Genomic DNA, 18,093 nt, shown 5'->3' with positions numbered 1-18,093 from the left:
ATTCCCGGTTTTAAATTAAAAGATAGGGAGCTGGTCGGTCGAGCGGACAGCACACTGGACTTGTGATCCTGTGGTCCTGGGTTCGATCCTAGGCGCCGGTGAGAAACAATGGGCAAAGTTTCTTTCATCCTATGCCCCTGTTACCTAGCAGTAAAATAGGTACCTGGGTGTTAGTCAGCTGCCACGGGCTGCTTCCTGGGGGTGGAGGCCTGGTCGAGGACCGGGCCGCGGGGACACTAAAGCCCCGAAATCATCTCAAGATAACCTCAAGATGGTTAAGCATTTCCAACTTTTGTATCCAAACCTTATGTAATGCTAGGTAAAATCTATTTGAACTTTTGTAGTTGATATTTATATAATATTTGTCTATTACAAAACTTGTAGATGCAGCCATTATAAATGATTCTGGTAAACCCTGTGAATTAGCTAACAAGCACCATGTAACACCACAATTGAAAATTAAATCTTTTGCAGAATGATGTAAATATCCGAGTTAAGAGCTTTTTCTGTGTGATTTTGTAAACTATTTTGTAAATTATGTAAATTTTTGTTAATAATTTTGTAAAATTATGTAAATTTTTGTAAATAATTTTGCAAATTATTATTTTTTGCAATTCTATCAGATATAGTTTCTTTACATAACTGAAAAATATGAGTACAAGAATCTAATTAGGTACCAGAAATATATTTCTGAAATTGTTAAAGAATATTCATTATGGTGTTATTAATAGTTCATGTTTAAAAATTTCATGCACATGCAAGAACTCATTCTTATGAGTTGTAAACAACACATTCCACAATACTCTTACATTAAGAAAGCGGCCAATGTTGCCCGTCTGCTTGGCATCCATGATGTACACAGCCTCATCTTTTCCAAAATAATCCCGAACACTTTGGTTTGGTTTAATTTGGTTCACCGATGCCAAGAGTTGAGTTGGGGCGAAGGTTTGTGGCTGACGCTGTTGTTCATCTGCCAAAAAACACAAAAGTACAGTAGTAGGTAAAATTCAACTACAGAATTTTATGAAATGTCCTTTTCCGAGTAATCTCTCGATTGCTTTACTTTTATTTCACCATTATTTTGGAAAAAAATTGAATGCGCGGTGACAAATCCTCCCAGAAGTAAGTTAATTTTCACACTAGGAAAGATTGAGGGCTGTAGGACTACTGCCACTACAACCCACACACAACCTGGCACATTTCATCGAGGACCTTTAAAATGCTAAGACAAATTGGAAAATATTAGTCGAAACCACTTTTTTTTTTTTAAAAAAGGTCCAATGTAACTAACACAAGAGGTAACAGCTTCAGGCTCAAAAAGCCACAATGTAGGACAGAGAATAGGAAGTGCTTTTTTCACCCCACAGGATTATAAACCCATGGAATTGCCTTCCTGGTGAAGAAGTAAATGAAGTCAGTATTCCAGTTTAAAATTCAACTGGAAAAATCTTTTGAAAAATGGAGAACATTTGACAAGCCACCAGCTTTCTGTCCCCATTAAGGCCAGTGAGATGGTTGCCCTCAGGTAAATTCAGTAATATATATACTGTGTTCAGAAAAAAATATCCATTCATTTCATTGGTATCATCAAAAGCCCTTACATTTTGGTCTTCACAGTGAAACAAAAGACAAGCACATTTCTTAGTACCTATTTTCTAATAAATAATATGGTCTAAGTAACTGGGTATCAGGTAATAAGTGTTCCTAAGACAAATTATATTGTGATAAATATAACCAATAAGCAAAATTGCCCAAGAAATTTTGTTTAAATATAACCAATAAGCAAAATTGCCTAAGAAATTTTATTTAAGTTTAAATTTTTTTAATTTCTATTAAAAAATGGAGTCTTTCATATTTATACCATGACAAATCCCTAATAATGTCTTTAGAGTGACTTAATGAAACTCCAAACTGTATTTACATTCAGTTCATAAATAATTCCTCTCCACCATACATAAACTCTCTTGCATTTCTAAATATTACTGAATATTTTATTTTATATTAAAACAATCCTTTAAACTGGTTATGCTGAAAGTTGAATAAATTAACACAAATTTAAACGAGAAGATATGTTCCCTTCAAGAGTTTCCTCACCAGCTTCATCTTCTCCCTCATCAGACTGCTCCTCCTCTTCATCCATATTTTCTGAATTGTCTTTCTTGTCATCTGCTTTCTTGTCATCCGCTTTCTTGTCATCCGCTTTCTTGTCATCCGCTTTCTTATCATCCACTTTCTTGGCATCCAGCAACTTAGCAGCTTTTGTTTCCTTGTCTTTTGCACCCTCTTTCTTCTTGCAATTACGCTCACTATTCTTTTTCTTGGTTCCTTTGCTCGTTTCATCATCTGACACAGGTGTTGAGCCGGAGCCGCTACCTTCTTCCTTACCTGCAAGAAGCAAAATTTTTCAGTTGGAAGAATACAGTACTACACACACACACACACTCACACAATCATCAGCGACGTATGCAAGGTTGGCTAACATCAGCGCTGCCTTAAAAAACCTATGTAAGACATCATTCAGAGCCTTGTATACCACATATGTAAGAGTAATTCTGGAGAATGCAGGCCTAGTATTGAGTCCATACCTTGTCAAGCACAACAAGGTGGAAAAGACAATGCTGGAAAAAGTTCAGAAGTATGCCACTAGACTAGTCCCAGAACTAAGGCATGAATTGTGAGGAAAGACTGCGTGAATTGCACTTCACTTTGAATTGCAATTGCAAAGGCACTGCGTGAAGTGCAATTCACGCAGTGCCTTTCCTCACAACCTCGCATCCTTAATTCATGTATAAGCATTCATTCACTTCTCAACTTTGTGCTTAACAATGTCTGGAGTCGCCACTGGTGCTGCATATCCTAGTCCTAGTTTAACAGAGCTGTTTAAATTGCCTTGTAAGAGTCCTTGTTTATATTTTTAAATACCAGTGTGCCTGCTTCTTATACACAGCTGATGTTATCCTGTTTATGAGAGCTTGTTGTTATTGAAGGGATTATATCCACCCCTATACAGTAGTTTTCTTATCTTTCAACTGTTACAGATGCCTTTACCTTCTTTTGTAGATTCCTTCTGATCTCCTGTCACTTTTTCCCCATCACCATTACCTTAATTTTTTAACTTGTTGGGATTGAACTCTTAACATTCCTCCTCAGTTTTTATATTCCACTTTAACTTTGCATTGTCCACACACAAGGGCAAGTAGGCAAGTAAGACTGCACTTCCTCAGGTAGGCCATTTACATAGATTAACAATAAACCTAGGAAGACCCTGTTTGCTACCTTCCCCCAATGTTACTTCTCACAGACTGTAAATCTGCATCTTGTCTGTTAGGTGCTCCCTTGCCCAGTTCAGTGTCTTACCAGATACCCGATGCACTTGCCTCTCCATTATGTACAATATCCTTTTTATGGGGAATAATATTAAATGCTGTCTTACCATACAGGATTATGCCTATAATATAAAAATACAAATGAGAACTATATGTTTTATTTACCTTCTTTTATTTTCCCACGTTCAATGGCTGCATATATTGAGAGAAATTTTAATTTAAACTCCTTATATGATGAATGGAAACCTCATTATACTGTATAAAGTTTTCATCCACATCCTCAGACTACCATTTGACGAGCCCCTAAATTCTATTTTAGAAAGGAAGCTCCATGACTGTTTAATATATCACACTCAAAATGTATTAGATAAACTGATGTGCCTACCACCATCTGTCACTAAAATTTTAGTGTGTTTGGCACGCTCTTGAAGGCGAGCAGACTTTTCCCGCTTGGTGAATCCAGCCTTTTTAATATGAGACGGATGGTTAAAGTCATGGTCTTCTTTTGGATTGTCGACTTCATTCTCACTGTAGAAGCCATCACTCTCATTGGACTCGGACCCACCTATTGAGAAATTATTTAAAGAGAATTACAAAGGTATTGAACGGGCTTCGGCATTCAGTGTTGTGCAAGGGCTTAATGTATGAAAAGGACTCCATGTACAGAATGAGATGGCATACTGGGTCAAGGGCAGACACAGACCATCCTCCTCTACAAGATGCCCCATAATAGATACCAATACTATCACAACACACCATTACTAGTCAACACCATTATTAAACTTTGACTTTTAAACTTACTGAACAAGTATATAAACAAAAATAAGGAAATTGGAACAAATATATTTTTAAGCCATCTAAATCTCACTAAAAATGTGCATTAGTTTATCTTACCATTTTACCATTCCTTGCAATATAATTTAATAAATATACAAGAATCTTACCAATATGTCTGTCTTCTCCTGCAAAATTATTGCCAATTTCCTCATCGGGAGTAGAAGCCTCTTCCTCATATCCCTCCTTGGCATTCTCCATAACTTCAATATAATCCAACTCTGCATAATAATCATCTCCTCCCATAATCTTTCCTTCCTGGAGACGTTTAACAAGGAATTAATTACTAGAGACATTTTATCCTGCATCCCAAATTAATGTGCTGTAATTCCTGCTGTTGGGGAAGGGAAGCCTATACATAGGTTTATCAAAGCCCCACTAGGGCAACTACTGACTTTCCAGAATGCAACCCACAACAGCTGCCTAACACCCAGGTAACCATCTAACTTCTAGATGAACAGATGAATTAGGTGAAAGGAAACATGCCTAATTGTTTCTCTCCTGCCCGGGGATTGAACCAAGGTCCCTCAGTTTTGAGCCGAGGATGTAAACCACTGCGCTGCTACTGTACTAAAACATTACACCAAAACACTCAGTGGACTGCTGATGTGTTTTGTGTCAGACATCCTCAGCCGTAAAGTGTTTATGCCTCAAAATCAAAGCAAGGTAACTGCAAGATAGGAATTAAAATGTTGAGATTACAGTAGCTTAATGAAATTGGTTATCTGGGAGGGGTGTCCTCAGTGGCCCATCCCCCCTGACATGGGAGGTCCACCAGAAAGATGCATTTCATAACATTTAATGCTGAATTTTTACATCATGGAGGTAAAAGCAACTTTTAAAAGACATACAATACTGTATCTCTTTTTAGTTATAAATAAATACAAGAGGAACACTTCAAATGTTTCTCAGCACATGAAAGGAATGTATGTTTAATGAAAAAGGAAAGGGACTAAATATTTCAAATTTCAAGTCGGTTAAATTAATGTAGATCAAAGTTTAACAAACTGTACTGGTGATAATGTATGATGGTCACTAATCTGCAACTCTCCTCTTCAAAATCTAATAAAATCAGAGACTGTACCTCATTTGCTATAGTTTCGTTCAACATTCTACCAACATAGACACAGAGGAAGCCTCCTTTTGGGATGTCGTGAAGCGTTCTCACACCCCATCCTCGTCTGGCAGTCTTGAAAAGTTGAAGTTTTAGTCTGAGAGGGTGTTGGACTACACGGTTTAGACAGTGGTTGCTGCACTTGCATCTGTAATGGGAAAGTTTAATGGTATTACTGTATTCATTCTAAATCAAGATGTTACCTTACCTTGAGGTTACCTTGAGGTGCTTCCGGGGCTAAGTGTCCCCACAGCCCGGTCGTCGACCAGGCCTCCTGGTTGCTGGACTGATCAACCAGGCTGTTAGACGCGGCTGCTCGCAGCCTGACGTATGAGTCACAGCCTGGTTGATCAGGTATCAATGCTGCACTGTATTTAATTTTATTTTCTTAAATCAATATTCTGGTAATTCTCTAACTTGACGGACGCAAAAAAATTGTGTAGACATATTTAACTCTAAATTTAGACCGATATATATTTTACTTGTTATGCATTATTTAATGAGCAACTTTGCCTTTGCTACAACCAATTCTATATGTTACGGTAATTTGCATCTTTTCCATTAAAATAATTATAGGTGAAGTGTATGTGCTCACCTTGAGTTACATTCATATATTCCACTCTGAACTTGCTCAAATAAGCGTCGGTAGTGGTAGCCAGCAGTTGAATTCTCATTGCGTTCCAGGATGCGCGTGCCTTCTATGGTCAATTGCCAACACGAGCACTTCGATTTGTCCTTAAAAAAAAAAAAAAAAATGTATGTTTGATTCCATCACATTGCATCAATATTTTCTCATGGATACATCAAGTTCTTGCGATTTCATTGTGCAGACATATGTAAACCAGGGAATCTAGCTCGAGAAGCTCACCTGACAGTCATCCTTACAGTCACAACAAACAAGGAACTCTGGATCCAAATTCAGCGGCACATGTTCCGTGGGCAGTCGTACATTGCAGTATATCAGCGACTGAGGAACAGCTTCGTCCAGGGAGTTCACACACGAAATTGGCACATTCTCTTCACCTCTGGACATGTCCTGAGATGATATGAAATTTTATTATTATGTAAAGTTTGTGTGTTTTGTTAATGGAATCTATTAATCATTTTATTGTATACCCATATACTAAATTCCAATCTCAGGCGCTTATAATTAACTTCTCGTTATCTTGAGATGATTTCGGGGCTTAGCGTTCCCGCGGCCCGATCCTCGACCAGGCCTCCTTTTTGTTACACACCCCCAGGAAGCAGCCCATAGTAGCTGTCTAACTACCATGTACCTATTTACTGCTAGGTAAACAGGTGCATCAGGGTGAAAGAAACATTTTGCTCATTTGTCTCCACCTCTACCAAAATATTCTGATCAAAATATCCTCCTACAAAATACTTCACCCAAAATATTTAAATTTAGTATTATGATATGGTATTCTTTTTTTTCACACTGAAAATTTGTTACCCATAGCCTAAATTCTCTAACTGTTGAAGGTTATCACACAAACAGGTACATAAATTATAACTCTCTCATTTCCCACATATGTAGAAGAGGCATCAGCCAGATAAATAATAAAAGGATGAATAAATGAAACTGCAATTTTTGAGCTTTACCTCGGTAGTCCCCTTAGCCACATGCACACAACATGTTAGGACACTCAAAATGACTCCAACTCCAGGAAGACAATATGTCTTGCAGCACCAGTGCCCAGGTCCAGCCCAGGTTCAAAGTTGAACTACTCGAGTTTCCCTAATGAGCCTCAGAGAAGAGACCTAGTGGTGTTAGAGAACACAAATAACATGGAAGGTGAAAGTTAAACAATCAGTATCCTACAGAAACCTAACTGGTGGGACCTCCATAAGTGAATCTCTCGGGACTCAAAATACAGCTACTAAAACTCTGGGAAGAATCTCCAAAACAAAAGATCTAAATCAAGATGAAAGAAAGCAAAATACTTGCCCCAAACAAGGAAGGACAAGGGTAGTCATGACTGATGTATACAAATGAAAAGATTAATGTATATTGAAAATGGTACAGTACCAAAAAAGGTTCATGACAGTTGACACAGTAACTGCACAGAGATATCCACAAGAAAAGCAATAGAGTATAGAACTGCCAAGGAATCATCCAAATGAAACTGTTGGTTTCACTAGGTAAAATGCAGACAAACAGTCGTGTCACCAAGGGTACCCCACCTCCCACCACTAAGGAAAAATGGTCCTTGGGTAAAGGGCCAGAGAAATGACAACTTGCTAACAATGTGAGTATGGTAAATGCAGGGTTGATTCCACAATTTTATTCTACTATTCTATATTTTGAATCTACATCATTTGGGTGATGCCTTGGCAGTTCTATACCCTACTGCTTTTCTTGTGGATATCTCTGTGCAGTTACTGTGCCGACTGTCATGAGCCTTTTGGTACCATTTTCAATATAGAAGCAAATGTAGAATCTACATTTGCTCAATATACAGTATAGAAGCAAGCCATAAAACATGAGAAATGCAATTTGCTCAAATTGTGAAAGTCTGAAAACCATGTTGTACTGTGCAAAGGAAACAGACTACCACCCAGGCAGGGTGTCTAGCATATGGTAGGCATGAAATGGAGTGTCATGCCCTGAGCCTAATAGGTATTGGTTCTGGGAGTTCTTCTACCCCCAAACCTGACCTGGGGTCAGGCTTGAAGATGTGGGTTGGATGACACAGATAAATTTTTTTCTTCTCTCTTACATGTGTACATTTAGGTACAAGAGAGTGGAGAACTGGGAAATGTGCCAAGCAAAACCGAACAGAAGCAGCAGCCAGAAGAGCTGGCAACACTCCAAGTGAGGAGTGGCTTCTTTACCATCCCTGCCTCTGCCCTTCCCCCCCCCCCTCCCTCCTCTTATGTCAATCAAATACACAAGGTATTTAAACTAATCAACCACTTTATTCACATCACACACAGAATTTCCTTCTCTTTCCAAGAACATAATTTGTGATGACACATATTATTTAACAGTATTCTTTCCAACACAAAATTACAAACTTGTCTACATAAAAATAAACTTACTTCAACATTTAGTATTTTTTTAAATGGCTCCCACTCATGAGACACATCAATGTTTGTCTCGTATGAGAAGCAGTCTATCTCCAGGTTTGATTCCGTTTCTCGGAGGTACCGAAATACTTCCTCTATTGAGCGTAAGCGGCGACCACAAGGACCTACGTAACAAATTTCATTTTTGGATTGAGTCTTGCGACGCTGCTTTATGATTGTTCTGTTGGGTGAAAGAAGATTATGGATTATAATCTAAATTTCAGACTCCCAGAGAAGAGAAATTCAGCATGAGAAATGCTAAATATATTGCAAATCTACAGTATAGAGTTCTCATCCAATTCCCATTTCATCCATTACAGGATTTTCCACTAGTTAGTTTTTTCCAAAATACCTTTCAGTTTTAACTCTAACAAATAACATTTGACAAAATAAAATCCAAATTGACAATGTATATAGTACAAGTGTCAATACCTGTGCCAACCAAAGAGAAGAGGATAGAGAAGAGGCGACAATCCTTTGTGTTTGTCCATACTGTCTCCTGATGCACCGAGGCACTTCGATGAACACGTATGTGGGGTTATTCTTATTATCTTTTCTAAGAAGGAATGTTTCTGTTGGGAAAAGCAAATCTTTTATCAGTCGAAGATTAAAAGAAATTTGATTATAATGTCTATGCTTGGTAATCTGAACCACAGTATATGGGGCCCACTACCATTTGAGTCGGCCACATTTTTGTCAGGAATGACTAAAAATTTACAAATTTGTGTTCAATAACCTGACTATTCCCACCCTTTACCCAGTTACTTCCACCATTTACTTGAAAACAATGAATGTGAATTCATTTGGTTTACCAAAATTTAGATTACCAAGCTCTTACAGTATAACTTAAAATATTCTTCATGAACTATACTGACAATATATGATAGTACAGTTTACTATGTAAAGCAATAATTATTATATATACAGCATGTGATATAATTGTAAGTTGAACTTGCTAAAGAACTTTAATCACCTTCTATGGTTAAGTACTCAATAACCCGCTACAATATGTAGTGGAACAGGTGTTTAACCCTGTCTGTTTAGGACACACACAAGTACACAGTTAATATGTTGGTTAACAATGTCAATGTTACTTTATGGAAATCAAATTAAAAACACTTTCAATAACTTTTTGGAAAACTGTGGTAAGAATAAAGAGAAAAAAGTTTATCTATAAAATGGCACATCAGTCCAGTTTGTAGATGCAATCCTTAATCAAAAGTAAATAACAAAAATTTCCACCACATCATTAGTAGATGGCCAGGCATATATCTTACCCATTATTAAAGGCATTTTACCAGTATAAACACGTATGAGACAAAGCTAGAATGGTCCCCAAGTTATAAATCACTAAGAACTCTATAACCCCACCAGGATTCGAGCCTGCATTGCCAGGCAATCACTGGTGGAGTGGTATTAGTACTGTGTAAGCCAGTGGTCAGTAGTGGTGGGCAATGGTAACAAAGAGGAGGTGGCCTAACTACTGGGGTGGATCGTGAGCTTTGTTTTATGCACTCTCTGTTGACCTTGTTGTTGTCGGTCTTGCTTTGCTTCTTTCTGGGGGCTTCATTTCTCAGTGAGGATGATCAGGTATCCCCTGCTCTCTATACCACTTTGAGGGAGCCAGGTTTTGGCCTCTGGTCTCCAGAAGGCTTTAAATGACTCACAAAAGAGATGATGGGACCTAATAGTGTGGCTAGCAACAGGGACCCACCATTCAGCCCTCTAGAAAATGTCATTACTAATGTTCTCTTTTCCAACTTACATTTGTGAAGCCCTTGGACTCTTGTTCTACTCTGAGTTGCACTTCTCTAGGCGGAGTGCCAGGTCGAGACGATGTGCTCTTGCGTGCAACGGCCCTGCGTTCCCCAGGTGCTTCTGTTGTGACAACATTAAAACAAAAATAAAACTACCGTTGAATGTAATGAAGTGCCAATTTCTTGGTGAGCCCTGGTGGCTCCCTGAAGCTACTATATACTGATACGGTACCATCTACTAGGTTGCATCAGCAGTGGAGTTCTATAGGCCTACCAGGGACCACTGGCCTATAAGATAGCCCACTCAAAGAGGCTCATGGAGAAGTGACATTTATTTTTCCCACCTAAACGGGGAGGGCAACTAGAAAGTCAGCGAGTCAAAACAAACCCCTGCTGGCTTCAAGAGAGACCAAAGTCATGAAATCTGCCTCAAGAACTCCCCCAACTATGTAAACAAACTAGTGTGAGCTTATCTGCCCCACCTTCCCCTCTTGTTTGGGGAGGGAGAGGCAGCCCACTGCCAGCTAGCATCTCAACCCACCAGTTCTCGAGCAGATGTAGGCATCTACCTGATGACCTGGGAGGGAGGGGATCCGGGAGCCACCAGGGTTGACCCAGAAATTGACATTTCATTGAATTCAATTCTGGTTTGCTGTGGGAAGCCTCTTGTGGTCCCCTGAACTCCCCAGAACAGAGAAAGTACCATAGGATTTATGACAAAGAAGAGACCCCTGGCTAAGAGACATGACCCAAAGCCACACAAAGGTGCCAAGTCCAGGAACACTTGACAAGATACCAGGCTGCCAAACCCGGTTCAAGCTCAAAAAACCCCGCCCCCAAATATCAGCCCAGGAGATGTTCGCCAACAGAGCAGCATACTTTCTAACATCATGGAATCACCACCCCTGTGTATCTTTGAGTGGGCCAGGTTCTGGCACTGGTCCCCAGTAGGCCTATAGGACTTCATTGTTGATGGGACCTAGTAAATGGTAACATATCAGTATATAGTACCTTCAGGGAGATGCAAGGGGCTCCCCCAGAAACATAAAAAATGCTTCGTTCACTTTGAGTGGCCTCATTTCTTTCCTGATCTTTGTTTAATAGACAGACAGTATATGTAGAAGACATTTGTAGAAGTGCTTTAACCGTAGCCCAAGAATTATGTATGGTAGTCGAGCTGGCACTGAGAGGCAAGAGTGTGCTTGTTTAATTACCAAAGTGTAGAGGCAAGATGAGAGCTATGCTCATGGTGTTCCATCTTGCCTATAACCTTTGTCATATGAAGATTTGAAACTACTGGTTTTGGCATGCACGTCCTCCCTTAAATTGTGCTATGTACAACTCTGTGTGTACTTGCCTATTTATGCCTGCAGGATCAAGCATTAACTCTTGGACCCCACCTTTCTAGCTGCCAGTTGTCTAAAGCAATGGCTCTTGGCCTATTTTCCTATCATATCTATTTGTAAAATTATGAATGAAGTTTGTTTCTGCAATCTGTTCCTTTAGTTCATTCCATTTTCCTACTACTCTTATACTAAATGAAAATGTTCTAACATCTATGACTCGTCTGAGTCTCAAGTTTCCACTCATGGCCCCTTGTTCTATTGGTATTCATTTTGAACATTTCCTCTATTTCCACTCTGTCAATCCTATTAAATATTTAGGAATATTTAACACTGGAGATAACACTGAGATACTGAAGGAACTAAACGTAGGTTTAGTTCCTTCAGTATCTCTTCATATATCCCATCCCTTGCAATTTTGGAACAAGCCTCGTCACAAACTTCTGAACCTTTTCAAGTTTACTTGTGCATTTCTTTAGATGAGGGCTCCACCACCCTAGACCACTACACCAGGACTCGGTACAGGCAATGCAACCTGAGATTCAGCTGAATCCACTAGGAGTCCTGAGGGTCCCAATTGAAGCCCAAATCAGGAGTTTCACACATTGCCCCCCATGCTCTCTGGCTTGTGGTCAAGTAGTTCACCTCCAAACACTTCTCGTCAAATGTATTTAAAATCATTGCTCTGCTACTCTTATGACTCATGTACTCATTTCTTTAGTGCCTCGATGTTGACTTGCATGTTTGGTTTTCTGTACTTTCTGTACAGCTGCATTGGGAGATGAAAACTGCACTGGCATAAACTGGAGTTCACAATGTCCCATGGGGGAGTGGGAGCCAGGAATGTGTTTATCTAATTCTCCAACTTGTTCATTAATACTACATAACTATTCCACAATTATACATTAGGTTTAAAAATTTCTGCTGTTAGAATCTAGTGATGTACACTAGCATTCTTTCTAGTGAAAGAGACTAAGGCAGATATATTTAAGCAGCAGCAGCTGATCTAATTAATAGTTACACTAAAACCATGATTTTTTTTTAATAAAATATTATACAATATATGTACACAAAACTGCATAATGGATGAGCAAAGCAGCTTCTAATATATTCTTGTTAATATTTTTAAACAATCATTACAATAATTTTATTATCCATTAAAGAATATTGTTTGTTGGTTTACCTATATAAATGGAGATAATTGCCATTTGCTTGAAGTAAATATATAATTAATAAAAAGCATAAGATAATTAGTACTGGTTAGATTCAGTTTGCCAAATGCATTCACGGGCAAAATCAGCAAGTTTGTTATATCTTGTTGATGTCGTCACTATTATTAACAAATAAGAACCTAAGACTCAAGGATACTGCAGAAGGCCTATTGGCCTATACGAGGCAACTCCTATTTATATCCACCTAAAGGTTCATATATATGTCAACCTATGGTTGAAACACTCCTTCGATCCCAGGTCTGTTATATTACTCAGTAATTTGTTCCATAAACCAACAAGCCAGACTATCTAGGTCTTTTCCTAAATTTAGGGAAGACTTAGGGAAGACTTTAGGGAAGACTTACTGGATGGCAAATAAATGCATTTATTGACAACATCAAGTAATTGCACTAATTTAATTTAATTTAAGTAATTTGCTGATGCCGTCACTATTGTTAAAGTTTTTAGCTGGTTTATGTTCCTTTATTTGCTCAAGGAAACAAATTATAAATCTAATTTATAATTTGCTCAATTATAAATAGGTTTTCACTTATTTATAAGCTGCACATAACCCATTAAATGTTTTAGCAAGTGTTTTAAGGCTTGTTTATGTTGACAACATTTGAGGATGAAGAAGAAATTATAGAAGAAAAAAAATTAAATGTAAGAATTATATAGAATATTCTACAGTCTATTACTAGTACAGTACTGCAAAGAAAACAATTTGTGTAAAAAGACAATTGCATTAATCATAAAATTAATTTTTTTAAATTAATACAAAATTATGAAAAAAAAGCATTGAATGTAATGAAACACTATTTTCTGGGCAAGACCCTCCGGCTCCCCGGAGCTATACCAGGCGGATGTGTATATATTAGACCATGGCAACAGTCAATCGATGGAGTTCTAGGACTACCGGGGACCACAAGCCAGAACCTGGCCGCCTCAGAGAGGCAAGAGGAGCAATGGCCTATAGACACCCCCGTCATGTAGTTAGAAGCAGTCTATGTCTGCCATCTACCAAGTCAGGCACCCAGAAAGGTAGGAATCCCGAAACAAACTACAGACGATTAAACATTGCAAACCGAAAGCCAGATAAGCAAGCAGAACTCCCCAATCAGAAAACAAGCAAACAAGCATGATGTCACCACAATCACTGCGTTGCTGTCTGCACAACTCCTCTCGACCTGGGAAGGGAAAGAAGTGTTTCCCCAGACCTTCCGCGCCAGCTACCTAACCCCAGTTCTGAGGCTGTTGTGTTAGGTGGCGGTTGATCGACTCTGGTTTCAATCCTTGAGTAGGGCTGTGCAGTGTGGTGCTTTGCTGCAGTGTAGTGGTGTGCGAGCCAGGTGTTATTCCAGAAGTACAGAGGCTGCATGCACCTAGGGTTTTCTTCCCTAGGTGCACTGTAAGTACTGCCCTTGCAGTTTGGGGTCATCTTCCACAAACTGCAGACAGATTGCTTCCAACTACTGTACAGTGGAACCTCGGCTTTTGTATTTTTCGGTACTTGAGCTCAATTTCTTGAAAAAATTTGATTCGGTACTCATTGTTTGCCTCGGTGTTCGGAGTTTGTTTATACACGTACGGGTCCAACGTGGACGGTTTACCAGCGTCCTGCCGAGGTGACGACTGCGATTGAATTCTTTGTGAAGTATTTCATTGTTTTGGGGCCTTTTTTTAGTTTCTGAACAAAAAATTATTATATATCATGCCATGGGTTCCAAGAAAGTAAGTGGTAAAGTTCAACCTAAGAAAATAGTTGCGAGGATGATGATAGAGGGAAACAAGAGATCATTCTCAGTGAGACAATGTGATGTCTCACTACAGACAAGTGTTAAAACATAGGGAAAAACAAGTGTCCATAAACAGACTCTTAGTAAGACGAGCAAGCAGTGAGCCACAACCAGGTCCTAGTGGTATGCCTGCAAAATGTAAGAGAGTACCCCAGAATTGTAATCACTGTCTGACGTTATAATGGAAGCGGACTCCTCTTCCAAACACTAACACCTCTGAACAAATCCACAAGGGCTGTGATGAGGATTCGAACCTATGCACGGGATGTTCCCAGATGTGTCTTAATCAACTGTACCACGACATGGTAAAAGAATAAATTGCCATCTTTTGATATATAACACTATTGTGATTTCTGTGTGTACTAACACCTCTCCTCCTCATTGTCTTCCATACGCCAACAAGAGTCCTCCATAAAGGTATGGCACCTATGAGTGATTTTCTGTATAAACTGTATTCTTTAGTTAATATTTTTGGGGGTGTGGAACGGATTAATTCAATTTACATTGCAGTATTTCTTATTGGAAAATTCAGTTCGATTATTGTATTTTCAGTTTTCGAACCGTCTCTGGGAATGGATTAAATTAGAAAACGGAGGTACCACTGTACATGGGGGTGTCTATAGGCCATTGCACCTCGTGCCTCTCTGAGGAGACCAGGTTCTGGCTCGTGGTCCCCAGTAGGTTTATACTTCCATCGATTGACTGTTGTCACGGTCTAATATACACACATCAGCCTGGTATAGCTCCGCGGAGCCGGAGGGGCTCTCCACAGAAAACAAACAAAAATATAAAATAATTTTTACCAAAGGCATCAAACAGCTGGGAAATGTTTTATTCCAACACTTAACTCAGAGATGATATCCACTTACCAATGGCTGATGCTTCTGGATACTTACCAGTCATACTAGACTCAATATCTTGCTCTTGGCCAAATGTTCCATACTCTACCACAGCCTGCAATTAAAGCACTATCTGATACTCAACGTCTGCAAGCAAAATTCATACTAATAAAAACGGTAATCACAAGTAATGGAACATTGGAAAAGTTCAATGGGTGGAAGATTATATTGAAGTTAGAATAAAGTGTCACTGCCAGTATGATATCTACATGAACCAGTCAAGGGAAATAAAAGGTGTATAAGCTAATAAATACCATTGCACTATAGCAATATTCCTAGAAATTATAGTTCTATTAATTTAAATGTGCACTGTATAGCTTTGGCAAAGTTCACTAAATTCCACTGGAAACTATGGAAAGACATGCTTATACAAATTTATTATGACAGGCAAATTAAGATGGACTCATTATCATATACATATTCTAAAACACACATCTTAGACACACGTCTTCCCAAAGCTGGCCTGAATGCTACCTTGTACACATTTGCAAATCTTCCAAACACTCACTCTTCCGGGAAGAGCTGCTGTACGTCTACGGATAGTCCTGAGGGGCTGCTCAGCTTGAGCTTGGATATTCAACTTCTTGTTGAAAAGTGGGCTTAGTCGTGTTGATCCTCTGTAGATCCATTCAGAACGTCCGTCCAAGGGGAAGAACATTTTGACAAGTGATCCATCAACTTCTTTCACCTGTGCTTTCCACCATCTCCCTGTTTTGATGACAAATTAATAGCAATGTTAATGTCAATATAAATATTATGACTCCACATAGCAAGCAGGTGGTCAGAAACACAAAAATGTAAGGAAAGTAAATGTTTTCATGTAATGTGAGCATTTTTATTTTTTCCACAATACAGTCTTACTGTTCACCTCTGAGTGCACGCTTCTACATACACTACGGCTGAACAAATATTTCTCCAAATTTCAAATGTCTCTTCCTAAATCAATAACCATGAACCAACAATAACTGTTCTCAACATTCATATGGTATACATATATGAATATTCTATGTATATTTTACACAACACAAATATATATAGACATTTAGACATATACACACAGACAGTATACATGTCAAAGCTAATAACTAGAGTTACCTAACAGTTTCCTTAAATATAAAATGTTTCAAATATTTTATCATAAGTACTGATAAGTTATTTCCATTTTAATTAATAATTTTTTTAATTGGGCCAAAACTAACTTAAGACACACGTAATTAGGTAATTAGCAGAGCAGCAGAATAGGATTGTTTAATTCTGAGTAATGACAAATATAGAATGTGGCACACAAGGATGAAAGATTAAGTTTATTTTTCTTAATAAATTAAAATGCAGAACAGGTATATTTCTTATTAGTATTATACAATATATGTAATACTTTAAGGAATAAAGATAACAAAGACAGGATGCATAGCAAAATTAATCCCCTAATCTTTTTCCAAATATATAATTATTCCCTGAAAACTGGGCTAATTATAAATAATAAACTCCCGTGTGAACAATATAAAGATACCAACCATTCCATTCTGTCTTGACGTAGTTCCACTTCTGAAGGCGCACCATTGGCCGCTCAGGGTACATTTGTAAATATTCCTTGATAAACTCTCTTGAGTCAGAGGACACATCCTCCCAAGGGCAAACAGAGCTTTCCGTCACAACACGGATGTCGTGGTGGAGCACGTACTGGGCATATCCGTCGTCGAAAAAGATTAAATATCTGTAAAAATATGAAATGTATTTAGTTTTGTGATGAGGCATTTTCAAATACCCTTTTTAACAACAAATCACAAAGGCTCAGACAAATTCTTTAAACATCATGGTAACTACATATTGACAACCTTTTCCACACAACTCATTATATAGGTTATGCAAATTATTTAAATGAAAATGATACTGACAAACTTTTCTCTCTTTGTAGCACAGGATAATTAGTTAGTGATAACATTATGACTTGTTTACCTCTTTATTGCACAGGGCAGTGTGTGAATAATTTATTTGGTTATCTGTAGATAGCTTGTGGGTTTACCACTGACAATTAGCATGATCTGAACTATGGTTTAATGTATTTATAAAATAACTGATGTTATGAAATACCCTTAACTTACAAATCACTTTCAATATATGTATGATGTACAATACAAAACTGTGTATTGACAAAATATTTTTGAAAAAACAGGTGTGTCCTATACGCTAAAAAACACGGTAACTTGGTAAATGACTTGCAAGATTTCCAAAAGGTCAGGGTAAAACAAATGTTCAATAAAAGAAATTACCTGCATTTGTTAGCAACTGTAGGAATTACCAGCAATTGTTAGCAGTTGCAGAAGTTACCTGTATTTGTTAGCAGCTGTAGGAATCTCAGCCACTACACCCACGTAAAAGGAGCCAGATATTGTAGTATTTTTGGGGTCATCATCTCTATACTTTGCAATGACACGAGTACCAACCGGAATACGAGTAGCACATGGATTTATATATGCCAGCTGCCTCCCTGGCATGATTCGAGGAAGCCCCGAGCCTTTGGCATTACGATTGTACCGAATCTTGTATGTTGTGTTCTGAAGCAAATGAAAAGATATATCAAGATCCATTTCCAAATAGGCTCTTATATTAAAATAAAAATACTGTAATATTAAAAGCAAAGACTTGGTAAAATAAACTGTCAGGTACTAAAAATAAAGAAATTTACTGTAATCCGAGAGAACGCTTTATGCTAATATCTAGTGGTACGATGACACTGGTGAATG

At 38.3% G+C, this 18,093-nt stretch overlaps 1 protein-coding gene across 7 annotated transcripts in view; it reads right to left on the bottom strand.

The window, feature by feature from the left end:
* egg (SET domain bifurcated histone lysine methyltransferase eggless) overlaps positions 1-18,093 on the bottom strand; it is a 44,131-nt gene that overhangs the window by 11,180 nt on the left and 14,858 nt on the right. For 6 of the 7 annotated variants that reach the window (XM_069313386.1, XM_045764291.2, XM_069313387.1 and 3 more), the window contains 14 exons: positions 17,678-17,904; positions 16,864-17,063; positions 15,858-16,057; positions 15,320-15,404; positions 10,109-10,221; positions 8,776-8,915; positions 8,317-8,524; positions 6,143-6,310; positions 5,870-6,009; positions 5,245-5,422; positions 4,271-4,418; positions 3,712-3,891; positions 2,095-2,385; positions 810-970 (listed from right to left, as the gene is read on the bottom strand). In XM_069313386.1, the coding sequence (XP_069169487.1) occupies positions 810-970; positions 2,095-2,385; positions 3,712-3,891; positions 4,271-4,418; positions 5,245-5,422; positions 5,870-6,009; positions 6,143-6,310; positions 8,317-8,524; positions 8,776-8,915; positions 10,109-10,221; positions 15,320-15,404; positions 15,858-16,057; positions 16,864-17,063; positions 17,678-17,904 (2,439 nt within the window). The remainder of the gene's footprint in view (positions 1-809; positions 971-2,094; positions 2,386-3,711; positions 3,892-4,270; positions 4,419-5,244; positions 5,423-5,869; positions 6,010-6,142; positions 6,311-8,316; positions 8,525-8,775; positions 8,916-10,108; positions 10,222-15,319; positions 15,405-15,857; positions 16,058-16,863; positions 17,064-17,677; positions 17,905-18,093) is intronic. The other variant, XM_069313389.1, reaches the window with a different exon arrangement.

This window comes from Procambarus clarkii, chromosome 75 (assembly GCF_040958095.1).
Source record: "Procambarus clarkii isolate CNS0578487 chromosome 75, FALCON_Pclarkii_2.0, whole genome shotgun sequence".
Classification (NCBI taxonomy): Eukaryota; Metazoa; Arthropoda; class Malacostraca; order Decapoda; family Cambaridae; genus Procambarus; species Procambarus clarkii.
This window is presented reverse-complemented; position numbering and strand designations above follow the sequence as displayed.